The 14341-nt window shown below is 35.8% G+C and overlaps 2 protein-coding genes across 8 annotated transcripts; one reads left to right on the forward strand and one right to left on the reverse strand.

Moving 5' to 3' along the window:
* Positions 1-3001: 3001 nt before the first annotated feature.
* Positions 3002-9745, reverse strand: LOC113731742 (uncharacterized). Of its 4 annotated transcripts, none has more exons than XM_072079992.1 (11): positions 9541-9745; positions 9076-9302; positions 8468-8756; positions 6422-6734; positions 6182-6294; positions 5736-5814; positions 5098-5126; positions 4413-4506; positions 4178-4267; positions 3844-4033; positions 3002-3642 (listed from the first exon to the last, which is right to left on the reverse strand). In XM_072079992.1, exons 4-11 carry the CDS (start codon positions 6563-6565, stop codon positions 3251-3253), a joined length of 1131 nt encoding a protein of 376 aa, XP_071936093.1. In that variant the 5' UTR covers positions 6566-6734; positions 8468-8756; positions 9076-9302; positions 9541-9745; the 3' UTR covers positions 3002-3250. The 4 variants fall into 4 exon arrangements, with proteins under 4 accessions (XP_071936093.1, XP_071936092.1, XP_027112952.1 ...); XM_072079991.1 differs by having other exon boundaries at positions 8468-8772; XM_027257151.2 differs by lacking the exon at positions 8468-8756.
* A 1703-nt stretch (positions 9746-11448) lies between these two features.
* On the forward strand, positions 11449-14326 carry LOC113731741 (uncharacterized). Of its 4 annotated transcripts, none has more exons than XM_072079995.1 (4): positions 11449-11936; positions 12314-12489; positions 12640-12768; positions 13673-14326. In XM_072079995.1, the coding sequence occupies exons 1-4, from the start codon at positions 11608-11610 to the stop codon at positions 13765-13767; spliced, it is 729 nt and encodes a 242-aa protein (XP_071936096.1). In that variant the 5' UTR covers positions 11449-11607; the 3' UTR covers positions 13768-14326. The 4 variants fall into 4 exon arrangements, with proteins under 4 accessions (XP_071936096.1, XP_071936094.1, XP_071936097.1 ...); XM_072079993.1 differs by having other exon boundaries at positions 11453-11936; positions 13301-13759; XM_072079996.1 differs by having other exon boundaries at positions 11454-11936; positions 12314-12458; positions 12675-12768.
* The last annotated feature ends 15 nt before the right edge of the window (positions 14327-14341 follow it).

Genomic DNA, 14341 nt, shown 5'->3' on the forward strand with positions numbered 1-14341 from the left:
ATTGGTCTTAATGAATTTTTTCCTTGGAGGAGAGTCGGTCATTATTGAGATAGTGAAATTGATCCAACTTTTGCAAACTACTAGATTTATGATATTTGACATTTTTGGAAATAAATAATTACTTGCAAAATACTAGTCCAAGCATGGTTCACCATGGTGGATCGCGATCACGTCACGATAGTAGTTGTTCCACATTCGTCACGGCATATCAATTGGATATCAAGTGATACACACATTATAGCACATAAAAAATTTCAAAAGTTTTGAAAAAATTATTAAAAATAGAAAATATCATAAAAGGCACAATCTGAAAAAATATCTGAATTGACTTCGAGTGGACTCAGATATTTTAACCGATTCCATGCATCACGGATTCAAATCGGCAAATATTAGTCGAATCAGAGCGAGTCGTCGGAGATATAAAATTATCCATGATTCGGAGATCGGTATCATAACGGTCCCCTCCATTCTGTGACTCAGCTGAGTCGTATCGAACAAGGCCGAGATTGCTAATCATGAGTCCAAGCCAAATTTAGGTAATTAAGTAGGGCTTGTGTGGATTTTCTCCTCAATCTTGAGTGAATGGAGTTGAGCCATAACATCCCACTACATGCCTTCTCAGCTAGGCTGTGATGCTAAAGGGAATGGTCATTACAAGTACGCAATGGTCAGAATTAAGACATACAGTACCAAGACACCTGGTTTCATTAGAGTTCATTGAATCTTGAAATACATTTCTGTAACAGGCTTGAAAATCATTATCCTGTTACTAGACTAGATTATAGAGTATGTGTTGCCTGGTTCATACTGTTTTACTAGAATGCTTTGACAGGCCAGTCTACACTTTACTTTGGAGTGCTCTGTTTCTGGACAAATACAAAAATTAAGCTTTCTTTAGTGCATGTTCTAAGTAGGGCTGCAAACGAATCGAACCGCTCACGAGCGGCTCAAGTCAAGTTCGATTCGAGCTCAATCAATATCAAGCTCGAGCTCGAGTCAAATTCGAGATCGAACTCGAGCTCAAAATATTAAACTCGTTACTTGCGAGCCGGCTCACGAGCTCAAGTGTGTGTGTGTGTGTATATATAAATATATATAATAGTAAAATTACATATATATCCTTGATATTTTATTATTTATTAAGAAAAATATTTTTTTTATTTTTTTTTAAATAATTATTTTTAATTTTTTCGAGCTCGAGTTTTAAATTGTCAACTCGTCGAGTTCGAACTCGAGTTCGAGTTTAATAAAACTAAGTCAAGACTCGACTCGATTAGGCCAAAACTCGACTCGACTCGGCTCATTTACGGCCCTAGTTCTAAGCAACTTAACTTTAGTTTGTCATTTGATGCTAGTCCTTTGATAAGTGAACCAGACAGTTTATACTCTTGAATTGCTATATAGGTTGGTTAATCTGAGCCTCTGTTTTACTTTTACGTCTTTAAGTCCTAAGCTGCAATGGTGGGTAGCGTGTTAGCCTCCTCATTGCTGGGCCGAGACATCTAAAAATAGCACGCTTCTGCCGATAGATTAGAGCAGGCCAATGCCCACTAATACAGATTTTTTGTTACCTGAACTGGATAGTGGATACTCGTGTGGTCATATTGGGGCCCTGGATTGTTCATGTCTAAAAATAACAAAGATAAAAGATTGAGTCAAATGTCTTCGATATTCTTTTTTTTTGTTTTATTTTTATAGCAAAATCAATCCTTGCAATATTCTTTTTTTTTTTTTTGTAAGAAAAGGCAACAATAATAATCATAAGTTTGTTGGACTTGAATTTTATTCCATCAACTGTTATTGGGATAAAACCCAAGCTCAGCAAAGTTAACAAGAGTGTTCTTTTTTTTTTTGCAGTATTCATGTTCTAGTGAGTCGTGTCCCAAATTGAATGCGTTACAGATTCTCAATAACTTGGCTTTCTAGTATATCGCAAATTAATATTTACTTCCTTTTATTTTTCTTTATACGTAATCTGTTATCGAGAAAAATATAAAGAGAGAACATGAGTAACTAGTGACAATTAATAGCAGTTATTCAAATTTTGTGAGTAATCAATTATTTTTCTACAAAATCCGTTAAATTTTTCACAAGGCAAAAAAATGGAGGAAAGTGCAGAAAAATGCAAAAAAAAAAAAAAAAAAAAATCAACATTCCTCTAACAAAACATATATAAAGGAAAAAATGTCTGAGTTTCCTTCAATTGTTCATACTATTCCCTGCAAACAAACATTACCTTGGGTAATACTAAATTTTTCTTGGTGTTTTTTTCTTATATATCACCGTCATTCTATTCTATTGAGTTGTATTGCGATAGGTTCAGATTCCTTGTTGATCGAAGAGAATATGCGGTTGAACAAATGCCGAAGGAAGAGCTTAAACAGAGATCTCAATTGGTAAATGTTCTTCTTCTTCTTTTTTTCAGAAAGATATTTTATTAACATATATTATATTCTACAATCCCTTTGGGTTTAATATCCTCGAGTTAAATTCATCATTAAATGATGAAATGAATATTTTTTTGACCATTAAATTTTAACAATTTCAAACATTTAAAATACAAAAAAAAAAAAAAATCTATTATCACGTAGCAATACAAATTGAAGGAACGGTTCCTACGAGGACCATAGAATTTCCCGATCATATGTAACTGAACTTCTACCCCCTTGTCATCCTCCTACATATTATGAAAATTCAACCATAAGAGTTGGTAAAATGTCAGCCATTTGCTCTCAGATATCCAAACCTGCAACCTTTAGTACAAGATAAACTATCTAATCAAATACCAGTCAAGAAGTTCAATCCTGCGAATTTATGCAGCATCAGAGAGTCGATCAGCTAAATACACTGCTGAGAGCGACCATCAATCCCATTAAAGAGAAAGCTCATAATCTCTGTCAACTTTTCATCTTCCAGGTTCCTATACGTTTGAAGTTTAATACTAGGTGTGAAAATAACTTGTGAATTGATGATGTAAAGTTAGATGGCAGGAAACAAAGCATTAGAAATTCCGGACGGACTAAAATACAAGAAAGAAAAATAAAGTACGAGGATTCAGAATTTGTTACACACAAAATTGATTCTCATGTATCCAAAAACTATCCAGCACGGGCACTTAGTCGGCAACAAATAAAATTGATAAGACACTTCGTTCAAAAGTTTCTTCCATAACATGATACCAGCTTTATGCTACGAAATATGTAGACTACAAAATTGGCCATAGAGATACAGTAACAGGACAACATTACTCCTAAAATACACTCGTGTTCTTATTTCCACCAGTAAGCAGACTGAAGAAAGGATCTTCTTTCTGTTCATCAACTTTGTCCGTCAGTTTGAAACCAGAATCAAGTTTGTTTGATGTTGATGGTGAAGGAGCTCGCACGGACATGAAGGCAACTTTTTCCTTCCCAGCCTTGCGTTTTAAAGGATTCGAATGTGGAGATGAGCTTGAAGTTGTGAGCAGGCCACCTTCTAGAGCCATATTACTGTTTGCAGTTGGTCCTGCACTAGAAGAACCATCTCTTAGATGCTTCTCTTCATTACTTTGTGAAACAGGATCAGCTAATGAACCATTGTCCTTGGTCATGCCATCAGGACCTTCTACAGCAGCTTCAGGATATGCCTTGCCGGTTTCGTAATCTAGAGGAGAACCAGAAGCATACAGTTAAGTTCTTTAAAGGTGATACCTTTAGTAACAAGATTAGCATGAAGTAGAGGTAAAGGTACTCTACCCTATAAAAGCAATATTGTGGAGGGTTGCTTCAAATTTCTTAAAGGTTGGTTACAGAAACGAAGAGAGAGAGCTGCAGTAATTTCCCCTTAGGCCTAATCTTTAATTACCTCCAAGCAAAACCTCAATGCTCTGATACTGCACTGGAGATGCCCCTTGGGAAACATCTTCCCTGCCATCCTTTCCTTGCGTTTTGGATTCACTTTCATTCATTTTTTCAACTAATATATACTTATCTGTCTGCCAAATGCATTCTAAGGAGATAAATTGCTCCTTTATAGGATAATATTCCCTAAATACCTGCACAGTGCCCAAATAAGAAAAGAGAATGTTTCAAATGAATTGGCAAAGGAAATCATCTCTTTAAGCTGAGGTCCATAAAACAGTAACTAATATAAACTAATGCAAAAGAATTCATTAGACTACAAACTCAGTGAAAATAACCTCGAAACCTTCTTCAGTAATTTTAATAGCCTGCTCCTTTCGAGATAGTGAAGAAACGGAGCCGTATACACAAACAACATCAAGGAGTATCTGTTTGAAAGGAACAGTAAACCAACTTAGACAAATTAAATTGTGAACTCTATTAATTATGAAATCAAATCTCTATCACCGATATGATTACATGGATTTTCATCACTAAGCTCATTGAAGAAACAAACAGCACAACAGCACTTACTTGTTGAATCAAGACTCGAAGGCGTGCAAGCAGTGACAAAATGGTCAGTGAAAATCCCATGAAGAATGATTGAGCAAGCAGTTTAGATATATCTCTGTTGGTTGTTATGGAAAAAACAGATGACAACTATCTGCAAGGACCACGCAAGGCTGCACTAAAAAATCCTACACAATAATACCAACTGTGAAGAGGAATTTCCTACATGATTAACTGAACCATGAATGCTAAGACAAAGAAAGCAAAAAAATAATGGATCAAATCTTAATCTGAAACTACAAAGAAGAGTAAATTAGAGCAGTGATAATTGTACTCATATCCCATCTCTGATTACAATAGGATGCTTCTTATATATGACAGGAGGTCTTAAGTCATAGAACTAGTTTAGGACATAAAATACAAAGACAAAATTAGCTTGATTAAAGAAAGCTAACAGGAAACCACATAAATAGCTCAAAATGTTACTCCACATTATTAGTTCACACACTTGAAATGTCACTTTGAAACTGGTACAAGCAGAAGCTCTTCAAGACTTTCAATTTCAAAAGATTAACATGAACCAATTGAAAAGAAAATAAAGGGTGTGAAATGAGTAGGGAATCTAGGATAAATGAACCCATTAATTTCCAGAAGTGAATCTTTAGTCAAAGCTACTGCATACAAAAACAAAAATTCAACCAAAGGATACACAGCTGCCTTCAACAGTGGCTCAACCATCTGCAACAGAGATAGAGCACAATTGAGAAGATAGTTTCATGAATCAGAGCATACTGATCCCTTCTAATTATGTTTTCAACTAGTGGGAAAATTAGTACTTGTTGGATGTAAATAGACCAAAAGGAAACTAATCGCTTAAAAGCCCCATAAGAAATTGAAAATAACCACATCTTCACTCTAGTTCTCCCACTGGTTGTGGTGTAAGGTGGAGGAGCAGATACGCTTCCTTGGGAAAGAACGAAGATTCCAGCTAATTCTATTTCTCTTGTGGACAATGATACCAAAGAAGTAGATGCAAGAGGATGGTAAAGAAAGAAGGCAACAGTGATCTGTTAATGGTTTGCTGCTACAGGAAGATAACACAAGAACAATGGAAGAGACTGAAATCAACCAATTTTAATCCTCTAAGGTCCAAAGATTTTGATGGACAATGGCTTAGACTAATTTGGACATCAAAACAATGGGAAATTTTTTAAAAGCACAGATGTAAGATCATAGTTTATGGCATGCCTCACAACATACGCTCAACTGAGGCACGTAGAAAACTGAAGGTAGAATAACAATTTAAAGAAACAGCTGTGAGCAACAAATCACAAACAAATGTACTACCTTTGATAGTAAACGTGCAACTCCAAGAAGCCTTTCCAAAAAGTTATATTTGCCACCATCACACCTTCTCCGCTTCAAACTGAAACCCAATGTAAAACAGGCATGCAAACAGGATTACAAATTGAACAAATGAAAGGCCAAAAGTTTTGGTATGTGCAATTTGACGGAAAGTAACAGTCTAATCACTACTGATTGTACATTACATTCACAGACTGGTCACTTAATCAATTTTCCTTGGATATTAACTTTCAACTTCCAATTTAACTTTTTGAAGCCTCCACATCAAATTACTAAGAAAACGTTAAGAATTTATGGCTTTGCGATCTACTGATGAAACCTCAATGAAATCTTGCTATTTCCTCCAGAAAAAAAAAATGCATGAATCACTAATCAACGCATATGGTAAACAACAATGTTGGAAAATGTGCCCTTCTTTATGTTTATACCTTTCCAAAAGCTGCAGTTTTTGTTTAGGCCTTTTGCCATGGATTACCAGAAAGCAGGAATTCAAGATTTCCTCCAACTTTGCTGATTGCAGAAGCCTCAAATCCCTTCTAACCTGTCACAAAATCACAATTAATTTTAAACCAACAAACCCAATAAGCAAATGCTTGAAGGCATACAGGTTAGTGCTTTACACTGGGCAAGTAAAAACTGAAACTTTAGCCGAAAAAAAAAATACCAACCTTAAGCAGGTACTGAAAATAAGAGCACCTTCGATGCTGATTCTTATTTTTGTAGACAATTCTATCGAGAATTGCAAATTCTGTCTGCAGCCGACCCAAAAAAGTCTTCAATCTCTCCTCAACTAATTCAAATTCCGAACCCATTACCTTTAATAATGCTAATAACTACACTCGCTGCTCATCCTGTTACCACAAGAGAAGCTTAACTCGAATGTCAAATACACAATTTTCATGCACGAAGCTGTTTCAGGCAGAGATTCTTGAAAAGGCCAAGTGGTGGCGAGAGCCGGAGGGGAGTTATCGGAGGTTGTTCCTGGAAACAGGGTTCATTCAGAACTCGTCAAAGGTCACCAAAAATAAAGCGACGGGAAAACAGGATACCTAAAAAATCTTAATTTGTTCATCTAGTCCTTCATCTATCACAATCAAGTCGGTTTGATCCTCAAAGTTCCTTGAACAAATCAATTTGTCCTTAAATAAAATCCATAAATGTAAATGGATCCCAAAAAAGTTTCTAGGTATGTACCAAATACAACTTATGACCGTTCCAACATTGCAAATATCGACTTTCACAAAGGCTATTTTAACAATAATGTACATAATTTAGTATTTAACGTTCTCAATCATACTTATATATAATATAAATATCAGTTTTTGAATACAAATTAGTCTTATTGTCTCAAATATTTTATTCAACCAACAAATAATTTATTTAATAAGTTTTTGAACAAGTACCTATAGGTAGTAGAATCTTCTATGTTTAAAATCTCTTATATTCTCATTAAGTTGTTACATGGTGGGAAGGCTCTGAGGGTACTTGTGACTAAGGTTGCATTCGAATTTAGTCCAATTCAAGCTCGATCAAATAAAGATTATTAGCAAGTAGTATATGAGTTTGAGCTCGACTCAAATGAGTTTGAGGATCCTTGCAAGCCATTTGAGTAGCTCTAAATCGATTTTGTAGTGATAAATTGCACAACTTCCATACCTATAAGTGTAATTTCACATATATATTATTTTTAATAAAAAAAAAAGCGTAATTACTCCAACTAGCTCGTCGAGCACTCAGGTCTTCTTCTCTAAGACTCGTGCCCGACTTGAACAAGTTAAGAATGGTTTTGACTGAATTCGAGTCGAGCCGTTGACCGAACTGCTAGCTACTAGTGGCATAATATATAAGATTTAGGGTCAAAACCTAAAGACGTGTATCCTAATTGCAATTTGGTCCGACTCTGTTGAAGAACTTTGTAAAATCTCCTAGAAAAATTCAAGGAATGATTTAGACATCTGGCTTTTAACTAAACAGACTCATTCGTGTTTTTTTTCCCCCTTTAAAATGCAAAGACTAAAGAGCCCTTGAATATTTTTCATATTAAAGCTTAAGGTGCTATAATATTAGTATAGGCACTTTAGTCTTTTCACGTGACAAAAAGATAAAATGGAAGGATTATGAAATTAAAAGTCCAACATATAAATCATAATCACGAAGGATACAAGCCGGAAGAAGGGGATAATCGCTCTGCAGAGCACTCCCTGCAAATGTATTAGCATATAGATACAGGGGCTGCTAAGACGTGGACGTATCAAAGAGTGGCAGAAATAATTAGACACGATACAAAACGAACAAAGACATTTAAGAGCTCCAATGCCTCTCACGCAAACAGCTTTTCAGTACCGGTAGTTAATATTTGGATGCCAGTACAACCTAAAATAATACAAAACCAAGACAGAAAGGGATGACCATATTCAATATTACAGTTGAGACGAGATTTTACAAGAGCGAAATCTCAAATGTTAAAAAGTTACAGCTCAACTGAGCTTGAAAGTGCCCTGCGAGTACATAACATAAGCCTCCACTAGCAAGAAACTGCTGACTGAGAGTTTCATTTCAAGGCAGATATCTAGTTTAATAGATACAATTCAGAAAGATCTGTATTCAAGTTCAAAATTCTTCGATCAACTGAGTTCCTAGCAAACTAACTTACCTCCTTTCGTCAGTCTATTTGTGCAAATAAACTAGCCTACTGGGACTAAGAAGCTACTAACCAGTTTCATGTCTTAAATATCCATCTTGAGTACAATATTGTTGACATTGCTCTCCTGTGATTTCTCCAGTGCAACAACCTTAGCCCGATAAGCTGCTGCTGCTGCAGCCACTGTCCTTGCCCTCTGTCCTTGAGGAAGTTCACATGCTTCGCTGAGAGAACCCAATCTCAACTCAGCAGGTGGAATGAAACACTCTCCCGACAGACCAGGAACATTAAAGGCTACTTCCTCGATGGTCCATGCTTCTTCCATCCTGGTTTTGGTATGACTCATTGCTGTATCCCCGAACCTGAAAAGGGTAACCACTGATCGCCCAGAGTGAGCAATCATGATCCCCTCAACAGGCTCACCAGATTGTAAGAAAAACACTACCCTACCCTACCCGGATTCTGATTCCAAGAATCATAAAACCCCCAAAACTCAGCAGCCAAATTAATTCATTAGCATCAATCAAATCAGATTTAACCCTAATCAGGTAAGAACAAACTAAAACAAAAGCAACCCACAAAAATTCATTCAAATCCAACTTCAAGAATCTACACCAGTAATTCTAGACAATTTTTCAAAGGAAAAGGGAGGAAAAAAATGCTAATAAGAGACCATCATACCTCTGGAAATACTGAAGGAGTCTTCACCCTTGTTGGAAATGCTATTGTAGGAACGGGAATGAGATGTCGCTGCCAGAGTGGGGATGAGCCGTTGATATTGGCCGCCGGAGTTGGAGATGCCGCCGGCGAAGAAGGGATTTGTTTGCTGATGAGATGTCGCTGGAGATGGTCTGTTATCACTGCCGAAGAAGAGACTGGTCTTTTTATCGATGGTTCCTCACCGGAGGCTGTGAAAAGAAGACTGCTTTTAAGAAAGGAAAATAACTTCACAGTGATAATGATAAATAAGGAAGTTACTTTCCTCCCGTGTGATGTAACTTATTTTCTCTCAGAATTTATTTTTCTAAATTAATTGACAATCAAACAACAAAAAATATAGAAAATATTTTTCAAAAAATCTTTTCCACCCAAACAAACAAAACCTAAAAGTCCGACATAAAAATCATAATCATGAAGGATACATGCCGGAAGAAGGGGATACAAGCCGGAAGAAGGGGATAATCGCTCCTCAAAGTTCTTTTTGGAAAAGAATGGCTCTTGGTTTCATACACTGACAAGAATTCTTACTATATATCGTGGAAGATACAAATTCAATTCAGTCAACAATCCTATGGTAACGTAAAATATATATATATAATACAACGGTTTGCATGTAATCTTTATTTGAGCTTTTCCTCTGATTGATTGCGTGAGTCTAAGCCGACTATTTATTTTGCTGAACTTACGCCCCATCTTTTTCAAAAAAAAAAAAAAAAAAAAACATATGCCCTATCATTGTTTTTATTTAAAATTTTGTGATCTTTGTTGAGTGACAGGGATGACAAAATTTATTTACCTCTTACATAGCAAAAGTATTTTTACTATATATTGAAACAGTTGCAAATACACTAACAATAACAAATCTTTTTTTTGTTCATTCAACAATTTACAAACCAATTTCTAAATTGAGGAGAGAGGATAGTTATGGCGCTTTTTTTAACCTTTGGAGCAATATTTTAGCTGAGGACACTATCAAGGAAGTTTTTTTTCGAAGATAAATACTTATTAGAATGTTAGGAAAACTAATTCACAGAACTCTTGTATAACTATATGAAAGCTAATCTTTGTATCGTAACCATAAAAGTAATCTTAATAGTCTTAGCTATAAAAGTAATATTAATCTTATTTTATGATTCTATTATGATATTAGAGTTTCAAGAACATTTTATAAGTCTAACGAAAGGAGGGATAAAGAAGTAATTAAGAGAGTTGAAGTACAGGGGACGGTTGGGTTGGGTGGTACAGGGAGAGGGAGTGTAAACGAGAGGTCTCGGATTTCAGTTCTCCCGCTTACACTTAAAAAAAGAGAGAGAGAGAGAGAGAGTTGAAGTATGAATTATATCAGCCACCGTGTAGAAAGTAGAAACTTAGACAGGGATGGAATGAAACTGTAGGTTCCTGCTTTTCCCGCCATGTGGGATGGCTCATTGGCAGGTGAGGTGCCGGTTAAATTGTAAAGCGAATCATGTTTGCAATCCAATTTAATGGTTAACTCGAAAATTCAATTGAACCTAACCAGCTTGATTAAGAACTAATTGGACTGATAAAATCGAAAGAATCAATTGGAGTTCACTAATATTTTCTTTTTAAAAAGAATATTTCAATAATACAATAATAAATAAAAACTGATTAAATCTTTGAGCCAAAATTGAACCAATTGAACAGATTGAATCAAGAACCAGAAGCTCTTTTGGGTACACTCTCCAATCTGAATTTTAAAATATTGAACCTAGCTGAGCCTTGGCTTTGAGAATTTTTTTTGGTTAGCAAATCAATCAAACCCAAAAGAGTCTTTCTAGTAGTTTCAACTATTAGACGTATTTCGATCATATATGTCTATCTCGAAAAAACATAAAAGCAAAAAGTTACAACTTGGTATTTGTCACAAAATTCATCTCTATTATTTTATTTTATTTTATTTTTCTAAACCATACAAATGATTTTTGTCATCATTTAACTAAAAGAAATAGAAATAAACATATCAAAAAATACGATGGAGGCTTTATCATTTAGAATATAAATTTATTAATCATTGCTTTTCTTAAGTTTATTTTCAATTTAACGTTATTTTCTACAATATGAGCACAATTCTGTCTCCTTTTTTATGATAACTAGGAAGGAATTACAAATGAAATCTACTGGAATACTTTTCTCCATCGATTTATTCTTCTTTTTTTTTTCAAAAACAATTTCTGAGTAAAAACATTTCTGGAACTAAGATACTTGAAATTAAAAATACCACATACTAATGCTTTTAAAAGTTTTTCTAACAATTCAAATTCTCCAAAAAAAAAAATGAAAACATCGTTTATGAAACTAAAACATTTCCTATTCTAGCTAAATTAAAATATTGGGTAGGCCTACTCCTCTCCTCCAGTATAGGTATAGGTATCGAACATAGATTAGGTTTTTTATCCGATAATATACAGGTCCATATATCGTGCAAGAGTGGGTATCCATCTTGCCAAAATTATTGAGGGAGAAGAAAGAAACATGGGAGGGGGAGCCATGTCCCCAGCGGTCTCTGGACAAGGTGGAGCAGCTGCTTATTGTTCATCCACCGTAGCTAAGCCATCAACAGCCGTTACAACCACCAATATTGAGTCACTTAATTCAGTCTCTGCCATTTCCAGTCAAGAACCCTTCAATAATAATCCATCAACAGGGATAAGCTGTATGCACCATGAAAACGTGGGTTCTCCAGTGGATGGTACAAGTGGAACAGAATATGGTGCTGCAGCAGGAAAGTGTTGTTCTGGCTGTGTTTTTGGGCCTGCACCATCAAGATTGGAGGTAGAAAAGGCCATGACTGACTTACAGAGGTATAATACAACACCTGTTTCGCATTAAAAGTACAGAGAATTCCTGTTTATTGTTGATCACATGATTAGAACTTGAAATTAAACAAAAATGAAATTATAATGATTCTTTGATAAACCAGGGTCAATGTATAATAGATACTCTCTATCAGCCCTGGCATCATACATTGCTGCAATCTGGTAGAATTGATTGGACTACCTTTTTCTGCAGCATTTGATGGTTTATGGATGTTAAAACCAAAAAGCAGAAGCAATACTTGTTTGTATCTATCGGTCAAGGAGTTTCACCTCCAGATAAATTGGATCGTATGGTTAGTCTTTAGAAGCATCTAATGACTTCTAATTGATCTCTGGTTCAATTCCGCTTTTGTTTAGCTCAGGTTTCTGCATGGTGAAGAAGCTAAATCTAACTTCCGCTGGCTTCAACCAATAGTTTATCCTAGCGACTCAAGGATGCTGCAATCTCCTGGATATAGAAGAATCCAAGATGCTTTTGGTATGCTTCAAAGAGAGCCATCAGTTCAGGTGAAACAATGCATATGCAGTTGTCGTCTGTGTAATTCTCTAAAATCTCATTCTGCTGATGACTTAGTCATTTCTGCCCTTCTTGTTGCTCTTCTTCTCAGGATGGCATTTATTGTTAAAAGATATCAGCTTATAGTTTGAAAGTTTTTTAACTTCATTTCCACATGAATTTTTCTTTCAGTTCTGTCTCTAAAAGGTGCGTACTTAAAATTGCAGAACCTGGTGGCCTCGATCTCCTGCGACAAAGCTGTTTGGGACGCCATCTTGAACAACAGGGCAGTTCAGGATCTCGGGGGCTCAATCTCTGCAGGTCATATGCAACAAATTTATTTGACAAAAATTTCAAAATATATACACGTTTATTCCCCTGCCTCCTCTGTATGATTAATCATACAGAGTCATTTACCTCAGCAACAATTCATCCTACTAGGAATCTTTTAGATAATTTGAAGAATTCAAGGGTGAAGTTTTATTATTCACATCTGTTCATTGCTTAAAACAAAAGCTTTCTAAACCTTGTTTGAACTTCTTGTATTGCCTGACAAAGACCAGAGACATGTTTAGCTGAAGTTTGCATGCACTTGTGGCTTTACAATGAAGAAACATGAATGCTTCAACTGACTCTTCTTTCCAGCAGTTACCATGTCAAACAATATGAAGATCACAGCTTAGCAAACAAAAAACAGACCATTTGTTTTCTCGTTCTGCTCTTTTGTGGTTTGAAGTTTGTAGCTTAATTTAATGGCATATATGCTGTGGCAGTATTTTTGCAGCATACATATCCATTATATTATGTGCCTTGATTATTTTCGACGATGTTTATCCATTCCATGCATGTGTAGAACAAAGGACGCAGGCATCTAGTGAACAAGCAGACATAGCGAGCCTCATCTTTAAGTGGATTTTGGAATTTACCATATCAAAGATTATGGATGTGGTTGAGAAAATTGGATTGATGATGGCTGAATTATTTATACCCGGTGACAAGGAAAAACCAACCTCAGAACTCACTGATCTTGTCGAAGAAAAGATTAGATCTTCGTTGCTTCTTTCGGTTGTTATTCTTTTGATTGTGGTTGTCACCCGAAACAATGGCGCCTGATGAAGGCCTTCGTCTTCGGACAAATGCATAAACGGCGGCTACACAAGTTGGTCTTTAGTCTTTAGTCATTTTAGCATCTCATCTGATGTCTTTTGTCATTTCTTTGTTGTAGATTATCTGGATATCATTATCGTGTTTGTATGCTTTGTCTCAACATACACATGCAACAAAATAATCTCGGGAACTCAAAGCTTCCATAGCTGCTAGCCGCCCTTCAAGCAGAGCTAAGAAAGACACTGATGTATTTATTTCAGAAAAATGATGGTGGGAAAGAAAAAATGAAAGAAAGAAAGGAAAGGAAAGGCTCGTCCTTTTGAGTGTAAGCAAAGTCTAATATCCATCCTCTGGAATAGAATAGCAGCCTATCAATCATGCTCACTTGTAAACAAAGAACAACTTTTGCTCCGTTCACAATTCAACCACAACGCTGCTGCTTCTGTGGAGATGCCAGGTAAGGAACATTACCAGTACAAGAATTTGCTGGACTAATTACGCTTGCAAATCGACTTCTAGTAGGATCGCTTTTCAGTACATGGTGGTAATTGTTGGATTAGCAAACGAAGCAGCCACATCTTTGTGATTAAACCGTTTGCTGCATTTTTTTTGTTTTATTCTCCATCTTTAGTGGAGTATAAAAGTTGTACTTATTAATAACCTCTCGTTTCCCTAAACTGTCAGATATCCTCTACAGCTCCAACTTTGAGGGCCACAAATGACTTCGTCATAAAACATCGAAAAAGTTCTTCATGCTGGAGAATTTTAGAAAGCCCTTCTAATGAAC

Source organism: Coffea arabica, chromosome 2e, assembly GCF_036785885.1.
Source record: "Coffea arabica cultivar ET-39 chromosome 2e, Coffea Arabica ET-39 HiFi, whole genome shotgun sequence".
NCBI classification, from domain to species: Eukaryota; Viridiplantae; Streptophyta; class Magnoliopsida; order Gentianales; family Rubiaceae; genus Coffea; species Coffea arabica.